The 19376-nt window shown below is 47.4% G+C and overlaps 2 protein-coding genes and 1 non-coding gene across 3 annotated transcripts in view; all 3 read left to right on the top strand.

The window, feature by feature from the left end:
- LOC121433492 (protein phosphatase 1 regulatory subunit 7) overlaps positions 1-10300 on the top strand; it is a 29575-nt gene extending 19275 nt beyond the window's left edge. The window contains exon 10 of the mRNA XM_041631941.1: positions 7333-10300. Within this exon, the coding sequence (XP_041487875.1) occupies positions 7333-7509 (177 nt within the window). The 3' untranslated portion in view covers positions 7510-10300. The remainder of the gene's footprint in view (positions 1-7332) is intronic.
- Positions 5201-5302, top strand: LOC121433549. The gene has a single exon (XR_005972329.1). It is a non-coding gene; the product is annotated as a U6 spliceosomal RNA (small nuclear RNA).
- A 6192-nt stretch (positions 10301-16492) lies between the features above and the next one.
- LOC121433440 (anoctamin-7-like) overlaps positions 16493-19376 on the top strand; it is a 29466-nt gene continuing 26582 nt past the window's right edge. Inside the window, exons 1-2 of the mRNA XM_041631856.1 lie at positions 16493-16600; positions 18551-18608. Of these exons, the coding sequence (XP_041487790.1) occupies positions 16493-16600; positions 18551-18608 (166 nt within the window). The remainder of the gene's footprint in view (positions 16601-18550; positions 18609-19376) is intronic.

Raw genomic sequence — 19376 nt, 5'->3', positions numbered from 1 at the left:
TGGAAGCCTTGATGCCCAGTGAACCGTGCCTGTGTCCTGGGGATCAAATGCAAGTTGTTTCATGTGCTGTTACCCACTGAGCCATCTCACCATCCCTGCCTTCGATTTTTTTAGTATACTATTATAGATATATCATTTCATTTATTTGTTTGTTTGTTTGTTTTGAGGCAAGGTCTCCCTGTGTAGCCCTGACCATTCTGACATCACAGAGATGTACCTGCCTGTACCTCATAAGTGCTCTGATTAAAGGCATGAGCCACAGTGCCCAGCTGAGCTTTAAATATGTAAATGTATAGTTTTTGTGAAATAAAGAAAACAAAAATTTTTTCCCTCTAAAATTTTTCCAGGTCCTCCCAACCCTTAGTTTCTTCTGAAACACAGCATATGTGTGTTAGTCCTTTGGTAATTAGATCATAGCACATCTGTTGCTCGTCTACCCCTCCTTTCCCCAGGCTTTGCTCTAGATGAGCCTCAGTTTATGTGATTTCTTTTTCTTTCTTTCTTTCTTTTTTTTTTTTTTGTTTTGTTTTGTTTTTGTTTTTCAGAATAGGGTTTCTCTGTGTAGCTTTGGAGCCTGGCCTTGAACTCACAAAGATCCGCCTGCCTCTGCCTCCCCAGTGCTGGGAATAAAGGCGTGCACCACCATTTCTATTGCTCTGTCTTCAAGATGTATTTTCCCTTCTGCAGTACCCAGTCTGCTTTTAAGATCATTATTTAGCTACTTCAGTTTTTGGAGGCTTACATATTTATTTGTGTTTGTGTCTTTATAGTACATAGGTATATGTATGGGTGCCTATGCCTGTGGGTGGCACAGAAGGTAGCTGTGATTTCCTCTGTCATCCTCTGCCTGTTTATTTGAAGCAGAGTTTCTCCCTGAACCTGGGTCTGGCATTTATTTTCTCACTCCACTAAGCTGGAAGCTAGCAAGCCCCGGTGATTCCATGTCTGCCTCCTTTGGAGCTACGGTTACATACACATGCAGGGTGCCTGACCTGTTACACAGGATCCAAACCGTGGTCCTCATTATGCAGCAAGCACTCATAACCCTGAACCACCTCTCCAGCTCTAGGTTCATGGTAGCAGGAGTGCACAGCTAGACTCTGGACCCCTCACAGCCGGGAAGGCTGAGAAATAGAGCAGCATCTCATGATACGGCTTTTCACCTTTTTATTCAGTCCAGGATCCCAGCCCAAAGGGACGATGCCACCCATATTCAGGGTATGGCTTCCTTTCTTGGTTAAACTTCTTTGGAAGTCCTCTCAGACATCCCTAGACATCTCCTAAGTGAATCTAAACCCAATCATGTTGACAGTGAAGTTAATCATACCTATTTGGTGAATTTTTGTTCTGGTTGTCCTTTTGGCTCTTTGAGAACATATTGTTAAGGTTTTTCTTATTTTAGTTAATATATACGCATCTGTGTCTGAGTATGAATTGTGAACACGTGAGGACCTGTGCCTGTGGAGGCCATAAGATGGTATTGGATCTCTGGAACTCAAGTTACAGGGAGTGTGAGCCACCTGATATGACTGCTAAGACCCAAACTCAGACCCTCTACGAGAACAGCACTTGCTCTTAAACTCTGAGCTGTCTCTTCAGCCTGTATTGTTCTTTTTTTATTTCTCACAGATTGGATTTCTTATTAGATTTTTATGTTTCTTTGTCATTTCTTCTTTACATGGCTAGTAACTTCTTGTATGCTGGGTATTGTGAAACTAAACAGTTGTATGTCAGATTTGTGTTGTTTTTCTGCAAAATATATTGGACTTTGTATCTAGCAGGAAGTGAAGTCACTGCTAGACTTCAAGGCTTATTGCTGGGGTGAACTTACATGTTTTGTCCTCTTAGGCTAACCAGCTCTATCCCTGTGTATTGCCCCTCTATGACCTCTAGTAAATGTCATGGGGGCCACAGACATGCCTCCACCCCATGCGGGCCCTGGTAGATTTCAGCCATACTCCCTACTCTCTGTATATGCCTTAGTCTTTGCTTCAGGATATAAGAAGGGAGACAGCACAGGATTTCTGGATTTTGTTTTCCTATATAGCTCACTCTTAACTAGAAATTCTGACATCCCCTCTCCCCACCTAAACATAATTCCACTTGACTTCAGTGCGGCTTCCAGAGCTTGTTTGACTCCCCTTCCTCATAAGAGGCCAGCCAGGGTGACCATAGCACTCACCCATTTGTTTTTCCTCTCAGGAATCACTGGTTTGCACCGCCTGTTGTCCAGCTTATGAAAGCAGCTGTCCCTACACCATGCCCTACTCTATTAGTTTATAGTCTAGCAACAGTTGCTCCAGTGTTGATTGAAGCTGAAGCTATATTTGCTTAATTTTGTATTTATGTCTCACCATTATTAAATGTCATGAAGACCAAAGAACAAAGTTGTTTAGGACTTTTTAATCTTTAAAAAATATAACCTAAAAGTTATTATCTGAACCTTCTTAGTATAGAATAGAATGTTGTGAAACACAGTCATGTTTGTGTGGCCACCACCACCATGCTTGTCTTACAAAACTGAAACTGCCCTCGCTAAATACTAATGTCCTTCTCCTACCATTCTCCTTTCTGACTTTATACAGTTTTTGACCTTTTCTCACTGGCTGTTCTCCAGGCTCTTCCTTGTTTTAGCACAAGTGAGATTTTCCCTACTTTTGAAGGATGAGTACTATTCTATTCTATATATGTTGTTTCTTCTTTTGTCTCACCAACCTTTAGAACAATGCTTGATACAGATCTGGTGAGTCCAAAAGAGGGAGTTAGGGAAGGAAGGTTTGTCATTTGAGTAAGGCTAACCGTGTTAATGTTAGAACCGAGCTTACACATGTCAAGTGAGAGGTTAGCATTCTGCTGCTAGAAACAGAAGTAATCATTGCTGGCACTTCCTAACTTGTTCCATTTTTAAAAAACAATGAGATACAGCATTTTGTCCGTGAAGTTGGCAGATTTGTGAAATATGAATGCAGCCAGTCTGTAGTACAGCAACCCCTGTGCTTAGCACAAGTATTTGGAAGCATTTAGAACCATAAACATACCCACTCACTAAAGCATGGTGGTGACACATCCAGGATCCTAACAAAATGATGAGACATACATGTAAAGAAGTAGTCATGTGTCATACAATAGGACACTTCTGAGAAATACATCATTGGGAGCTTTTGTTATATGAACATCATAGAGTACACAGACAACAACAGCTATGATGTCTCTAGATAACACCATGTAGGGCTCGGCTAGATGGACTTGGGGTCCAACATGACGCATTGTCTTTTGTTGGCCAAAATGTCATCAGGTGGCACATGATTTGTTTCCCATAGTAGTAAAAGCTTTGTTGCATTTCTTGATAATAAAAATGCATGTTTATTATACATAAGGTCAGGTTTAAAGAGGAAAGAAAAGCCTTTTTAGCATATATCCTATTCATCTTTTAGATACACTTTTTAGATGCATTATTATATATGAAACCTAGGAACATTTCACATGATGCATGAGTATGGTGGTCACCTGAAAGGCCAAGATTACTTTCTATAATGTATGGGACCTTAAAAGTGACACGAAAACAACCAGTAGAAAAATAGCAGGCAGGTAAGTATGGGCAGTGTGTAGCAGTTTGTCTTATTCCTGCTACTTGAAATGTTCCACGGTTACAGTCTGGACCTAGGACGGATGGCACAGGTCCCTCGAGGGCCCACTCCTCTGCCTCTTATCCTTACCAGACTGGTAAAGCAGAACATCACGCTGACCAAAATCTACAGCAGGAAGGAGAATCTGGTGCAGCAGCCTACTTGCTGCTGACACCTACTCTGGCAGCACACATTGCCTGTGTGTCACCAGCAAATGAGTGAATCAGATGCTTCTCTTCTCTCAATGTGCCTCTGCTGGCCTCAGCCCACTGGGCCTCTCGGAACTTCTGTCCTGTGTTTGCAGTCAGTGGTAAGCAGCCTGGTAGTACCTGGCCAGTGACTTAGTGGTTGCTGGCAGAAGCTGTATAGCCCAGCCCAGCATCCTGCACACTGACAGCTCTCTCACACACACCCACACACAGCTACTCTCTTCTCTGCAGACATTTGTAATTAGTTCACACTCTCCGATACCACTTCAGTCTGTCTACACTATTGGTGATACCAGTGTCCCTGTAGGTGATCTCTCTAATGACCTAACATCTCCGTTCCTCCACCTCTTCATCTTTATACCCTTTTCCAAGAACTTCAGACTCATATTGGCCTGGTTACATCCTGATTCCACTTGACCTCACTTCTTCCGTTGCTCACCCATTGTCCCCTCTCAGTTCTCCTTCACAGCCAGTCCTTGTCTAGCCTGGCAGCAGGGGTGGACCCTTATCCACTGAAGTTGAGCCAGACAGAGGGGCAGCAAAGGGGGCTTATGATGTCAGGCTTGGACTTGCCCTGTTAGGTGATTGCCTGTGTGGAGCAGACATCCATCTTCCTGAGCCTGCTGCAATTAAGCATGCAGCCACCAGCATGGTCTGGAAGCCAGCATCTGGGTATCCCAGTGGGTCAGTGCCCAACTCTGTCCTTTATATGCTACTTTTAATCCCACTGTACCAGTGGACACATTCCAGATTCAACATCCTTTCTATTCTGCATCTTTCTTCCACCTCCCAACAACAATTATATTTGATTCCTGTACATTTCTCAAAATAGATAGCCAGCCACTGGCCCTCCATTCTCCTGTCTCCCTGGGTCTTTCTTGGTTGACTTTGCTTCTTTTCTGTTCTGCACCCACAGGAATGCTTCAGCATTCAGTCTTCACTTTTATTTCTCCTTGACAGCCCTATCCAGTCTCACAGATTTAAATGTCACCACTGTGCTCCTGGCAGCCAGCTTCTGTTTCTAGCTCCACTGTCTTTCCTGGATCCAGCTGTCTGCTCTTGTGTTGAGCCATCATCCAAATAGGACAAGGCCAAGCCCGAGCTCATGCATTATCCCCACAGTCCCTCAGTGACTCTGCCCTTCCAGATCCTCAAGCCAGAAGTCTTGGCACCCTCCTAAACGTCCCCTTTCCTGTGTACCAGATCCACTCCAACATCTAAATATTTGCTCTGCCTTCAAAGTGCATCCAAAGCCCCGGTCTCTTCCCACCTCTGCTGCTGCCACTTGCCCAGCATCCTTTCCCTGTACTGTTCTGATGGCCTTCTGGCCTGAAGCCCTGCATCTACCCTCCAAATAAGATCCTTGTGCTTGCTTTGGCTGCACATATACTACATTTTGAACAATACAGAGATTAGCATGACTCTCATGCAAAGATGACAGACATTTATGAAACATTCCATATCTTTATTGTGTATGAGTTAATAAAAAGACAAAGCTGGGCGATGGTGGTGCGCGCCTTTAATCCCAGCACTAGGGAGGCAGAGGCAGGCGGATCTCTGTGAGTTCGAGACCAGCCTGGTCTACAAGAGCTAGTTCCAGGACAGGCTCCAAAACCACAGAGAAACCCTGTCTCGAAAAAACAAAAATAAATAAATAAATAAACAAACAGACAGACAAGAACTAGGGCAAAAAGCATTAAGAACCTTCTAGAAAAAAATCCTGTATGGACTCCCATTCCATTTAGGAATAAAAGCGTAATTCCTACAAAGTTCCATGATCCCCTCAATGGCTCTCACTGTTGTTTTGCCCATCCCTTCCCTACCTTTCTCCACAAATATTATCACTCTGCCAAATCCCGCATTCTTCAGGGCTTCACACAGGATAGGGCCCCATGAATCATCAGTGCAGGAGAAACAACAGTCCCAGAACCTATACTGACCAGGTGCTTCAAACCCAAAGGAATGGTACCAGGTCAAGTCCTATGGACAGTGAAGTCTTAGGACAAGTGCCTGAGAAGCTCTTACATGGAAATTAATCTAGTTCTTGAAATGCCCCCCTCCACTGCATTCTCATCCAGTGACCCTTCATCCTGATGCAATCTTTCACTTCCCCTCCGCTTCACATGTAGCCTGTCTGTCCCACGGTAGGTTCTCAGACTGCAGAGGTCATGTCTCCAGGAGTGGTACCCTGCTTCTTCCTACAGCTGCTTGCTGCAAACCCTGGAGCCTATAGTATCTACAGACATGACTTCTGACAGAAGTCATGGGCAGAACAGGAGCCGCTGGCAGAGTCCTAAAGTTTGATGCTAGACTTGGCTCCTCTGTTCAGGCTGTTGACATAGCAGCTAGTCCTGACTTTATTTTCTGTCTTCAAACCCATAGGTGCAGTAACCCTAAGTGACATGAGTGTCCATTGTGCACACTCCTAACATCTATAGTTAATCCATAGTTAGTGGTGTCATGTTGGTGCTAAGTCAGCCATGGTACACCATAGAAAGTAGCACATTCAACTTACCATGATTTTTCTCTATCCTGTAGAACAAGCTGTTGCTTAAACATTTGCTAGCTTACCATGACCCACATCTAGGTGGCTACTTTGCCCTTCCCAAGCCTCTGCCTCAGCACTTAGACTGGAAAATGGGTTTGGATAGTTTAACCTGGTACTGTAGGTTCTTACCCAAGGTAGCTTTGTCTCAAAATTTGATCCCAATGTGAAACAACATGCATCTTTGAACAGTGTGGGAGTCATCCAGTTCGGTCTCATCTTGATGGCACATTTGAAAAGAGAGAACACCCTCCTGCCATGCTCAGACCCCAGCCCACTGTAGGGTTCAGTGTCCCTCATCTGGTGTTGGCACTGTTTGTCAGCCTTTGGTGGCCTTTGCATACAGGAGCTAGACATTCTCAGAAATGTACCACAAAGGTGATCTAAGAGTCATGTTTGGAGTAGAGCAGCCTCTGGCCAGCTGCATTACAGTCAGTGCAGTCTCAGCATTGGTAGCAATTAGTGAAAACCAGTGTGTAGGAAGAGTAGCCAGGCCCGCTTCAGATCTGCTTGAGGGCCAGGTGTACAGCCAGCGCCACCCCGCTCTTCTTAATGAACTTAGTCTGCGTGTGAGCAGGTGAAGCTTTCCCGTTGCTGCTAAAAGGCAACCAGGAAGAGCCAAGTGATGACAGAAGGATCTGTGAGGGATTGGGGTAAGGAGAACTATAGAGCCATGGTTCTCAACCTGTAGGTTGCAACCCCTTTGTCAAACATCTTCTCTAGAAATATGTACATTACAATTCATAACAGCAAAATTACAGGTATGGAGTAGCAACAAAAATAAATTAATGGCTGGGGGTCCTCGCAACATGAGGAACTATAGGATCACAGAATTAGGAATGCTGAGATCCAGTGCTGTGGTGTGTTTTAATGACCCCGTCTCATATTTGGGGATCCCGGCACATAGGGGCCAGAGCTGATCTATAACAGCCTTTTCCTCGTGTTCCTCCAGATGAATGACAATCTCCTGGAAAGCTGGAGTGACCTTGATGAGCTGAAGGGTGCCAGGAACCTGGAAACCGTGTACCTGGAGCGCAACCCCCTGCAGAAGGACCCACAGTACCGGCGGAAGGTCATGCTGGCCCTACCCTCCGTGCGGCAGATAGATGCCACATTCGTCAGGTTCTGAGTCCTCCTTGCTCCTCACCTGGTCCCTCTCCTCGAAAGAACTTCCCAGCCACGGTTTTTTAATCTACCTATTGCTCCTGAAGTCGTCACTATACCAACAGTCACAACCCAATGGCAATAATAAGGCACTGGTGGTAGTTGGCCTATGATGCCACACACCATTTGGAGATGCCAACACTATTAAATCTTGCCACGCGGTCTTCCTGGTGAATTAGTGACGGTTATTATAGCCATGGAGAGAATGCAGGACATGTTACAGTCATTTGTTCTTCTTGTCTGTCTATGTCCTTTGCCTGGTGGGCATTTCGGGCTGCTACAGCAGGCCCTCAAGTCAGTTTGCAGGGTTTAAGCAGTCATGACCCACAACAGCACATTTGATAGTCTTTCAGACCAATTTTGGAAAGAAAAAAAAAATGTATTTAAAAAAAATTGAGTAAAATCTGGTCGGATCTCAGATGCTGTAGCCCTTTAAGCCTTCCCATCATGAGCACACTGGGCACTGTATGACCCTGTTCCCACTTGGTGAGAGCCGAGATATGGAGAGCGTCATCACACACCCCCAGCTGTGCTGAAACTAAGTGGTTCTTAAAAACATAAGTAACTAAGCTCTCGGCCACTAGTCACATGGCCTCCTATTCTTACCCATGATCCTCTTGGCCTTATTATATGACATTTCTCTGAGCAAACCACTAGGGCATGAATCTAATGCTGCACAGGCATTATCATCCCTGGGAGCCTCAAATCTCCTGTTTCACACAGTAAGGACTGAATATGGTCACCGCAGGCTCCTCAACTTCCAGGATTCTCATTCTACACAGTCTAAGATGGGTCCCCTAACTGCCATATCTGAGTCCGTTGAATTTATTTTATCATCATTTGTGCTCACACTGCGTCTCTTCGTTTCCGTCATTACAGAAGGTTCTAGGCAGCACTGCTCTAGACTTTGTTCAGTTTCGGGACAGCCTGCCTTGTGCTGTGAAGCCTGTGCCCAAGTGTCCAAGCTAACCAGTTGGCCAGCTGACAAGAAGTTTGTAACATCAGAATGCTTACATGGGATTTAACATCCATTCACTATTCTAATTCTCACCAAAATAAACTGTATGATCTGAATCTGTGCGGCATCTCCCTGTCATGAAACAAGCTCTTAGCAAGAAAAGGTGGGTGGAGCAGCATGTCGAGAACATTGTGCCATAGCCCTGGGAGTTCAGAAGGACCGAAATGTAGGTGTCTCCTCTGCAGCCACAGGAGCCCTACACACGTGCACATGATTCTGTAGCGTGTGTAGAGAAGTAATACTGAGGGAACAGCAGGCACCAAAGTGGCACAACCATCTCGAGGATCATCTGCAACATTCAGTGGGAGGAGAATCTTAACAGTTAAATAGAGTGGGCAGGGGAAATTTTCTCCAAGTGAATTCAAAATCTAGAAGTAGGAAGAAATGTCAAAAAGTTATTCCTTAAGCCAGCAGTGGTGACACGTGCCTTTAATACCAGTTCTCTGCAGGCAGAGGCAGGTGGATCTCTGAGTTTAAGGCCAGCCTGGTCTGCAGAGCAAGTTCCAGGACAGCCAGGGCTGTACATAGAGAAACCCTGTCTCAAAAAAAAAAAAAAAAAAAAAAAAAAAAGTTATTCCTTAAAATAGTTCTAGGTCCCAGAAAGAATCTCCAGAGTGGAACTAGCTAAAAGTTCAGTTTACGTTGAGAATGCCCCTGCTAAAAATATGGATAAATATAATGTGAGAAAAGAAAACACTGGGGGGTTGGAGAGATGGCTCAGCTGTTAAGAGCATTGCCTGCTCTTCCAAAGGTCCTGAGTTCAATTCCCAGCAACCACATGGTGGCTCACAACCATCTGTAATGAGGTCTGGTGCCCTCTTTCTGGCCTTCAGGCACACACACAGAAAAAATATTGCATACATAATTAATAAATAAATAAATACACTGCTTTTACATAGGGATATAAATGCAAAAGTCTTAAATAAAAGATCAGCAAGTCAAAAGATACTGCTTCTTAGCCGGGCGGTGGTGGCGCACGCCTTTAATCCCAGCACTCGGGAGGCAGAGGCAGGCGGATCTCTGTGAGTTCGAGACCAGCCTGGTCTACAAGAACTAGTTCCAGGACAGGCTCCAAAACCACAGAGAAACCCTGTCTCGAAAAACCAAAAAAAAAAAGATACTGCTTCTTGACCAAGGTTTTATCTCAGGAATGCAAGGATGGTTTAAGAATAGACAGGACTGGGCCTGGGGTATAGGCCTGTAATCCTAGCTACTCAGGAGGCTGAGGGAGGGGGATTAAAAGTTTAAGGCATGCCTTGGCTACAGAATGACATCAAGGCCAACCTAGGCAACTTAATATAACCGTATCTCAAAAATAAAAAATAACAAGGGGTCTGGGAATATAGCTCAAGAATAGAATACCTGCCTAGCATATCAGAGACCCTGTTCAATTTCAGATGTTAGGGGAAGAGAAAGGAAACAAACCATTTCTATAAATCACCATTTAGTGCAGTTAAAAAGCAAACCACCAATTATCTTAATGTTATAAAGACTTAGCTGTATATATCCCTGGATTTTTTTTCAAGGAAAAACTAATTATTGTTGTTGTTGTTATATGCATGATGTCAGTGTGTGTTGTGGGCACATATGTGCCATGTGCACCGTGTGCACTTCCAAGAACAGATCTGTAGAGTCGGTTCTCTCCTCCCCCTTTTTGTGAGCTCTGCACTTGAACTTTGCTTGTCAGGGTTGTGCAGCAAGCCATTACCTGTTGAACCATCTCACTGGCTCCTGTATTCATGAATTGTAACATTTTTATTCCTTTATAAATAAAAAGATGTCTTAAAGATTGTAGAATCTGATGAATAAATTCAAGCCATGGAGAAAGGCCAATGGGTAAGAAAGCTTGTTCTGCAAACCTGAGAACCTGAGTTTAAATCCCCATCCCCACATCAAAAACGGAGCATGGCTTCTGACCAAGATTACAATACTGTAACTTTAGAAGAAGATAGCTCTGTTGAAGAGTGTCTGTTTAGACTATGCAAGGCCCTAATCCCATTGCCGGGAGTGGGAATGACTGAGGGTGGGCACTTTCCCCACTGGCTGACATACTTATTTTTTATTGTCACTGTGATAGACTTATCTTGAAGACACAGCATAAGGCAGGGTTTAACCTAGCTCATGACGCAATGAACATAGTGCCAGCAGGAGAAGCTTCCCATGGCAGCAGTGGGAACTGACATCTACAGTCAGAAGCAAAGCTAGGTTCTATGTCCCAAAGGTTCCGCAGCCTTCCCTAATAGCACCACCAACTGGGGGCCAAATATTGAAATGTGTAAGCCTCTGCGGACGTTTCATCTTCCAGTAGCACACACACATTCACATACGAAAAGCTACCATGCTGTATTTCATCAGATGTGCATACCATGGATTGTAAGATACTGGCACTTTATGAACCATTAGGAAACCCTGACAATTAGTTGTACACCGTATGCTCAGTCCAGAGATATTGAAATGTGAAAAATGAAGCAAATCGCATAAATACCAGGGCTAGAAACTACAAACGATCACTGAAACGGAAACAAAGCAAGTAGAAATCGATACAAGGTATGCTTCCCGCAGGCAGGAACAGATCTGTTACATAGGTAAAGTAACTGGTGAAGCATGGGAAAATATGGATAGAATTACACTGACTTCCTTCGACTAAAACCCAGACTTCGGAATTTGCTACCTGATAAAAGAGCCACCATTAAGAAGGGCCCCCTGGCTGGAGAGATGGCTCAGTGGTTAAGAGCACTGACAGCTCTTCCAGAGGACCCGGTTTCAATTCCCAGCACCCACATGGCAGCTCACAACCGTCTGAAGATCCAGTTGCAGGGAATCTGACACCTTCGCGCCAATGCACATAAAATAAAGTTAAATAAACCATAAATTATTAAAAAAAAAAAAGAAAGAAAAAGGGCCCCTCTTACCAAAAGCCACATTCCAAACAGTAAAGTAGCAAGCTCTTATGTCTCAGCATCTCTGCCTATGGTAGAGCATGACTAGCTACTAAACAAGATTTACTTCTGATTGTGAGTAAGTAGCCTGAGTACTGTGTCCCTTCAAGGTTGTTCCCCCAAGAACCCAGCACACCAGGAGGCCTCTGCTGGAGGAACTGGGACCACAGGTGAGTTCTCCCTTCGCTGGACCCTCCAGAAATGACCTCTCCCAGTCCCCAGTCAGAGGATGGAAGGTCTTAGAGTCTGTGTTCACCCCTGTCTTCACCCTCCTATTCAGAGACCTGCTCCCCTGTGCTTTTCTATCCTGGTCATCCCAGACCCACCTGCCAGCTCTCTCGGTCCCTGTCCAGCTCAGCTCTGCCAGCTGGGATCAGGAATGTTGGTTGGCACAAGGCAGTGTCTCATCACACTCCCAAACCTGCTGCAACTTCATCTCTACCACCATGGGTCATGAGACTGCAGAGGGGCAGCCAGGGACCTGCTTCCTGCCAGGTGGGGGCAGAGGGTTAGGGCCAATCTATGGCCCCTACCCTGTTTCCCTCTCCTTGCCCCTGCGCACCAAGCCTGGAAAGGGTGTTTTAGTAAGGGGAGAGGTAGGAGCACCCTAGGCAGGTGCCAGACCAAGTGTGGTCTAGCAGATTACAACATTCCTCATGGACAGAGAAAGATATCGCTGGACCTCTGACCTTGTGAGATGTGGCCTGAGAGATATCAAAACAGTCTGGGGACAGCAGGCTGGAGAGATACAGGGAACCTCCAGGGTTAGGTGTGGGAACCTGTGACCCAATTTGCTAGGACCGCAGCCTAGAGAGAAAACAGACCAGGGCCCTGAGGCCAACCCACCTAGACATTACAGTCGCCTCTCTGCCCCCCTGCATGGATACCTATACTTTTGGGCAGGGTTGGGTAGGGACTCACCCTCCTGTTATAGAATAGATTTTTTTTTTTATGTGTATGTTTCTCCCCCATCAAAGTGTACTGTGTTGCCCTTGGAGACCAGAAGAGGGCATTGAACTAAGTGATAGATGGTTGTGAGCTGTCCTGTGCGTGCTAGGAATTGAACAGGGGCACCCTGCAAGAGCAGCAAGTGCTTCTGACCACTAGGCCATCTCTCCAGCCCCTTTTATGGACTTAGAAATGTCACATAAGCCAATAAAAAGTTAGAGCCAAAAAAAGTGACTCTTACCAATTGCCCTTCACATACATGTGATGGCATGCGTGCATGGGTTTGCATGCACACACACGTTCCTACATGAATAAGTGTAATTTTTAAATTAATCTTAGCCCAGGGATGAGAGTCCTTTCAGGTGTCTTACATGTAGCCCTCCCTGCAGGCTTTCCTGCCACCCCATTGCTGTAGTCTGAAGTGACTTCAGCAGCCTGCTCCAACTGCCACCAAAAGCAGAGACCAGAGCCAGTGCTGCGGTGGCTGGAGCAGGATGATTGCCCATAGTCTGAGACCACCCCCAGGCTACACAGCAAGATCCTGCCTCAAAAGCAAAACAAACAACAACAACCCATAGCTGGATGTGATGGTGCATGCTTTTAATCCCAGTGGGGCAGAGGCAGGCGAATCAAAGAGTTCAAAGCTAACCTGAGCTACAGAGTGAGTTCCAGGACAGCTGAGGCTACACAGAAGAGCTCTGTGTTTGGGTTTTGTTTTGTTTTGTTTTTTCCTGTGATGGTCCTCTGGTATTGACCAACCAGCGAAAAGAGTAGGGTTGCAGCAGGCTGGGGGAGGCAGTTTGATCATGTCATACTTTCCAGCTTATCCCAGTGGACCAAACTGCAGGTGCCTTCTAGGACTTGCTGAGAGCCACTGGCATCCTCACCCCCACCTTTCTGGTCCTCCCTCCCTCTGTCATCCCCCTGTGCTCTCCTGTTTTCTGTGAAGATGACTGTAGTCATGTCCAGGGTCTATCTCTGGGCCTGGGAAGTCTGGTCTCCCCAAGGTATGCAGGGCCTGCTTTACCTGCTGTTCAAGGGCACGTCACAGGACCCAGAGTGGAGGTTTCCTGGGAGGTGCCAAGCCGGGAGGGTTTGGAGACATGAGTCTGAGATCCGTTGAGAGATCTCAGAAGGGAGCAGAGGACTCTTACTGCCTGCACAGGGAAGCAAGACGGGAGTGGCTCACTGACAGACCAAAACCAGGGAGGAGAAAAGCTGAGACAACTCTCCATTTCGCAAGCCCTTTCACAAGAGGCCCTGTGTGCATGCCTGTTGAGGTCAGGCTGCACCTTGCCCTACATTATTCCACGTTGTGTAAAACAGTGGCTTTTCACACTGCCTCCCCCCAAGAGACCCCGTTTACAGGCATCTTTGTACTCTAGATGGAAGATGCACGTTGACTGCACCATCTGTCCAACATCATCCACATGGCACGGAGTAATCACTGATTATTTCTGGAAGTAGCAAAGGTACTACTCTATAATTTATTGTGGTGGATTGGAACTGTAGGGGCATGTGAGCATATTAAAATCATATCTGGAAGATCAGATTCAAGAATTTACTGGGCACACCCGGCCATGGAAAGTATGTATGCAAGTCCTTCATTTGAACCCCATACAGAAGTAAACATCTAGCAGTTGGATGGTGACAGTCCTCATATACCTATTTCTCACCACCCAGCATGTAACAAGGACTGACTAACAGGCAAAGAACTCTCACCTGTCCCAGAGACTTCAGGCTGTCTGATTCTATCTGCCCATCCTCCTGTTGTCCCCTCTGGTGTTGCCTCCATCCTTCAGCCCATTCTGTCGTCTGGACCAGTCTTGCCCTTTGCCCTAGCAGCTGGAGTCAGCTCTCCCAGTTCGCTCTCAAACCTATGACCCTCAGTGTCCTGACTCAGGACAACTGCTTCTCCAACTTCTCCAGTTCCCTTCAGTTCACTATCAGAGGCTCCTGTCGCTGACAGTTTCCCAGCTTTGGCTTCTCAGGCCTGTCAGAAAGAAACTCTAAAACCCCTTGCATCTTTTAACCCTTTGTAGCCATTCCATAATCTATATGTGTACATATATAGAGATACATTTACTGTGTGATACGCCGTGTACCATTGGAGAGTAATCAAGATTAAAATACAAGAACTCATGTTGCCTCAGCCAGGACTGCCAAGAAAAGCAGGAGTATCTGGCAAATAGTTTTGCCATTGAAGACGCTGTACCTTGTGGATTTGTTGTCAATAAAACGTGACATTGTGAAAAACCCCAACTCTTTGTCTGTATTCTTTTTTTTTTTTTTTTTTTTTTTTTTTTTTGGTTTTTTGAGACAAGGTTTCTCTGTGGTTTTGGAGCCTGTCCTGGAACTAGCTCTTGTAGACCAGGCTGGTCCTTTGTCTGTAGTCTTAAAAGCATGCTCACTACAGTGGCTAGTTGACATGCCAAGCAGCGCCCTTTTCTCAGTGCCCTCAACCCCGGGAAGCTTCACGTCACCCCCACATAAACAGGGCTCCCTGATGGAGAGACCTGTGACTGGACTGTAACTACCTTCTCCCTGGACTTCTCTTATGGCAGACAGTCCTGCTGCCCTGGAATCTCTATGCAAATAAGGTGCCAGAGGCACATGGAATTTGCATGAAGGGTGTGTGAAGGCTCTCGGGAAAATGGGCTGACTGTGTTTGCAGGCTCAGAACCCCACACCCTCTTCTTAAACAAAGGCAGATCCTGCCCAGAGACATGATAGACCTCTCGGTGGCCAGCTGCACCGAGAACCTCTCTGCTTCCAGCCCTTTCAGCCTGTGAGGCAAGGGCAGGTGACTGGCTGCCACAGCTCAGGGGGGCCCTAGGAGCACTGGCCCTGATTTTGCTCTTGCTGAGACCAGGCTTGTGCTGATGGGCAGGCTGTGACCTCTGAGATCTCCTGGAAGCCACTGTGCCAGGTAGGCAAGGTGACCTCCTCCAAGATGGTTGGGCCACGGGGATGGCAGAAGGGAGACAGACTCCAGAAAATTGAGCCAGCACCTGTAGCTCCCTGGGGTTCCACATTCTGAACTGTGAGAGGCAGTGTTGGTGCTTACTCTTAGGCCCATAGGCCTGGCACAGTGTCTGCTCCAAGCACTGGAGAGCAGGGACAAGTGTCCAATATTAATTTGAAGAGGGCACCCTGCCCTAAGGAGTAAGCATTCCATCTACTCACAATAGGTCATGTCTGGGGCCTTTGGTTGGGACTCCTTTGTCCTCATTCCCTGTCCAACCCATCAGGATGCATAAGCTCCAGAGCCTTTGTCCCAAGAGCACCCTGTGGTTATCACTCACTCCTGGAGTCCTGGCAGGAGCGGAGATTTGGACTTGTGGTTGCCCTTCCAGGCCTCCATTTATTTAAATAGGGAATTGGAACAAGAGCAATGCCTTCCCCTTCCTGAAGTCCCTAGGCTCTGCCCACCTGAACAACAGCCCAGGCCCCATCTACCTGGGCCACAGATCATAGGCTGGCATGGAGACCCCATAGGATTCTCTAAGGGATTGTGCTCTGTCTTGTTCGGGGAGCCTGGGGTCCTTGCAGCAAGTTCTCCAGAATTACTGCAAAGGCAAATGGCCTTAAAGGGCAGCGTCTATCCTTCCTGGCCCAGATGGCGGTCCTCTCTAGGTGAAGGAAGGAAGGGGCGGTCTGCACTGCCACCTCATGCTGCGACATTGCCTAGCACAGACTGAAAGCAGTCAGGGTTAGGAGGACTTGGCACTTAATGGGTGAACTGGGTGAGTGGATGAATGGGTGGATGAATGCTATACTAGGCTCTAGATATTCCTTTCAATGGCTGACTCGCTCCCGCTGTTCGGGTCCCAGGATGTGGGGATCCTCACATGCCCACATTTAGGATAATGCTGCCTGGCCCTGGCAGAGGTGCCCTTGTCCACTTCTATGAGCCTGTCTCCTCTCCTGTAAAATAGGCTTGCTGCCGGCTCTGCCACAGTGTCGGGGCTGGCTCTTACTGGTGTCTACTAACCACTCCCTCCTCTGTGGCTACCCTGGCCTTGATGGGGTGCAGGAGTAAGATGCTGTGGAAGCGAGCCCGGGAAGAAGACAATGCGGTGCTGATTGACATGGCCTCCCTCGAACCAGGGAATGGGTCCTCTTATGGAAGCACAGCCCATGCTGCGGAGGTACCCTCAACCCTAGGGGTAGCGGTGGGCATGGTGAAAGCGCCCTTCTCCCCCCTTCCTAGACTCATGAGGCTCCTGCGTGCTGATTTGGGAGGTCTCCCATCCTAGTCAGGATGCTAGCACTTGTCCTAGAGACCTTGAAAAGTGGATGCAGCATCCAGATGCCCCCCAAGGGGACAGATGCCTTCTTCACACACAATCAGGTCACCATTCACCTCTGTGAAACTAGGAGGGACAAGCAGAGACCCTGTTAGATGGGAGGCTCAGGAGGAGAGAAGGCAAAGATAGGACCAAGGTGCAGGGGCTGGTCCCCCTCTGCCGGAGCCACCAGGAAAGGGAGGAAATGAGGGCCACATACCACGTTTCTTACAGACGTGAGGGATGAGAGGATGGGGAGTCACCCATGAATTCTGATGCACGCAAAGGCCTGTCAATACCAGAATGCAGATAGCAAAGGCACGAGGTGACCACACCCTAGGTGGTTTATTGCTTCCGTACTTTCTCTTCTGGAAGTGAAAAGGTGCTTTGTGGCTTAGACTCTGGTTAGAAATATAGCTCTTGAAGGGAGCCCACTCCTGCTAGAGGAAGAGCACTGTAGCCATGTCCTGGCTAGGATGGGCAGTGCGGTTAGTGGAAGGCAGAGGGGAGGTTGGTTAAGGTCAAGAGTGGGCCTGGGGCTCCCCGAAGACTGAAGTTTGAGTGGGGAACCAGGGAAGTTAGACTTGGGATAAGGGTTAGTCCCCAAGAGACAGGTAGAGGGCTTCTACAAAGAAGTAGCCCCAGAGGAAGGGTATCTCGGTCTACACAGCTTCCTTTGGCCTAGGCTGAGCTTCTTTACAACTGAGCCATAGACACTGATCTCCTGAACACAACCAAGAAGGCAGCCCTTAGCTAGCAACTGAGCCATAGACACTGGTCCTGAACACAACCAAGAAGGCAGCCCTTAGCTCCTGGGGAAGGACAGAGTCCCTCTAGGTGGCCTTTTCTGTCCTTCTTACCCTAGTCCATCTTTTGTAATTTCTGTTGGGTAGCCCACTGACATCCCAAGTAGGCTGTCCCAGTCTTTAAAACCATATAGGAGGCCCTGCTCCTTCCCTAGAGCCGCCCCAGTGATCTGAGGGTAAATGTAAGTTCCCCTTTCTATCATTCCTCTATACCATGAAGTGAGGCCCCCAGAGAGGAGAGCCCAAAGCTTTGTCCTCCAACAGGAAAAAGAATATAAGGAAGACAAGAAGGATTCTATACTCTGGTTGCTCTGACTTGCCCTCAGGGCCACAATGTGGGCAGCGTGGAGACCAAGAAGAGCATTCAGCACAGCCCTGACCATGGCTTTTGCCACAGGCCTGGCTGAGCACTCCTAGCCCAGTGAAGGCTGGTGAGGAAGATGAGGATGGTGAAGGCTGGTCGCTAACCTACCCTTCGAATTCTGCCTTTCAGCATCTTCTGCCCTGCAGCCCCCAGCTTTTCTCTCTTCACGTCCCTCTCTTAGCAGGGTGGTCAGGGCAGGGCCAGAGCAGGGTCGGGAGACAGGGATGAGCGGGAAGGCCGAGGAAGAAATGAGAAGGGGCAGGAAGAATTAGGGAGGGTTGAAGAGGGTGCGAGGTGGAGACAGAAGGGACAGGGAGGGACATAGAAGAAGGTAGAACAGTGCTTCTGTCCTCAGCCTATGGCTTGCGACCCCTTCGGTTCTCATATCACAGGGTTTGCTGATCAGAATCCTGCATATCGGATGTTTACAATTCATATCAGTAGCAAAATTCCAGTTATGAAGTAGCAACGAAATAACTTCATGGTTTGAGAGTCACCATAAGGAACTGCGTGTTAAAAGGCGTTAGGAAGGCTGAGAACCGCTGAGGCGGAAGAAGAGACTAGGAGCTGCCCGGGACTGGGGCAGGGAGGGAGGGAGTCATGCTGATGCCTGGGTGCTGAAGGTGTTCTTCCTTCCTTCAGGCAGGTAAACAGCAGGTGGCACCCAGCAGAGTTGGGAGCCCTGCCCAACCTCCGATTGGTAAGCCATCTGTACTCCGACCTGGGGTGGGGGTCACAAATGGAGTGTCTTGGGTGGTGACAGGAAGCCAAGAGGCTCGGATCACTCCATAACCAGGTCTCCTGTGATGTCCCCTGTGTTCTGGGGACAGCTGCAGTCCTGAGGGTGAGGGGAGAGCTGCCTGCTGAGCAAGTCACAGGAAAGGAAGGTCCACACTGACCAGAGGGCTCAGAGAGGAAAACCCATTCTGTTGCTCCAGCCTTAGACAGACTAGCCCCCGCCCCACCCCACCCCCGGTTTTTATCCACAAATTCTGGTCATCTCAAACTCTTTTCTCTTGCACCACATCTTTTTCTACCTTTATATTTTCTCAGGCCCACTTCTCCTACCATCCCCCCAGCAAGGCTCAAAGTCACCTTTGTTCTGTGGTGGGACCTGCACGGAGTCTATCTGGGTAGGGTCAAGGGCCCACCCTCCCCATCAGCTCCAAAGGGACAGTAGATGACTCTCGCCCTCCTAAGCATGCCTCTTACAGAAAAGCGAAGTCAGGCAAAGGTCTGTGGGAAGGGATGGAGGGGATGCAAAATGGCATGCACAGAAAACCCTGAAGATTCCATGGAAAAGGGGCACACACTCCCGTGGGGCTCAGCAATTCTCTCTGCAAGTGGTCAAGGGAGGAAAATGTTGCTATTGCTGGGGTTTTTCAGGCCGTTGTTTTGAAGCAGCTTTGTTGATAAATAATTTACGTACCACAAAGTCACCCATTCCTTCCTTCTGTTGTGAATGCGG

The sequence above is a fragment of the Microtus oregoni genome, unplaced genomic scaffold (assembly GCF_018167655.1).
Source record: "Microtus oregoni isolate MIOR12 unplaced genomic scaffold, Mior012 000038F_ref0000394, whole genome shotgun sequence".
NCBI lineage: Eukaryota > Metazoa > Chordata > Mammalia > Rodentia > Cricetidae > Microtus > Microtus oregoni.
The sequence above is the reverse complement of the archived record's forward strand: the minus strand, read 5'-3'. Positions and strand labels throughout refer to the sequence as shown.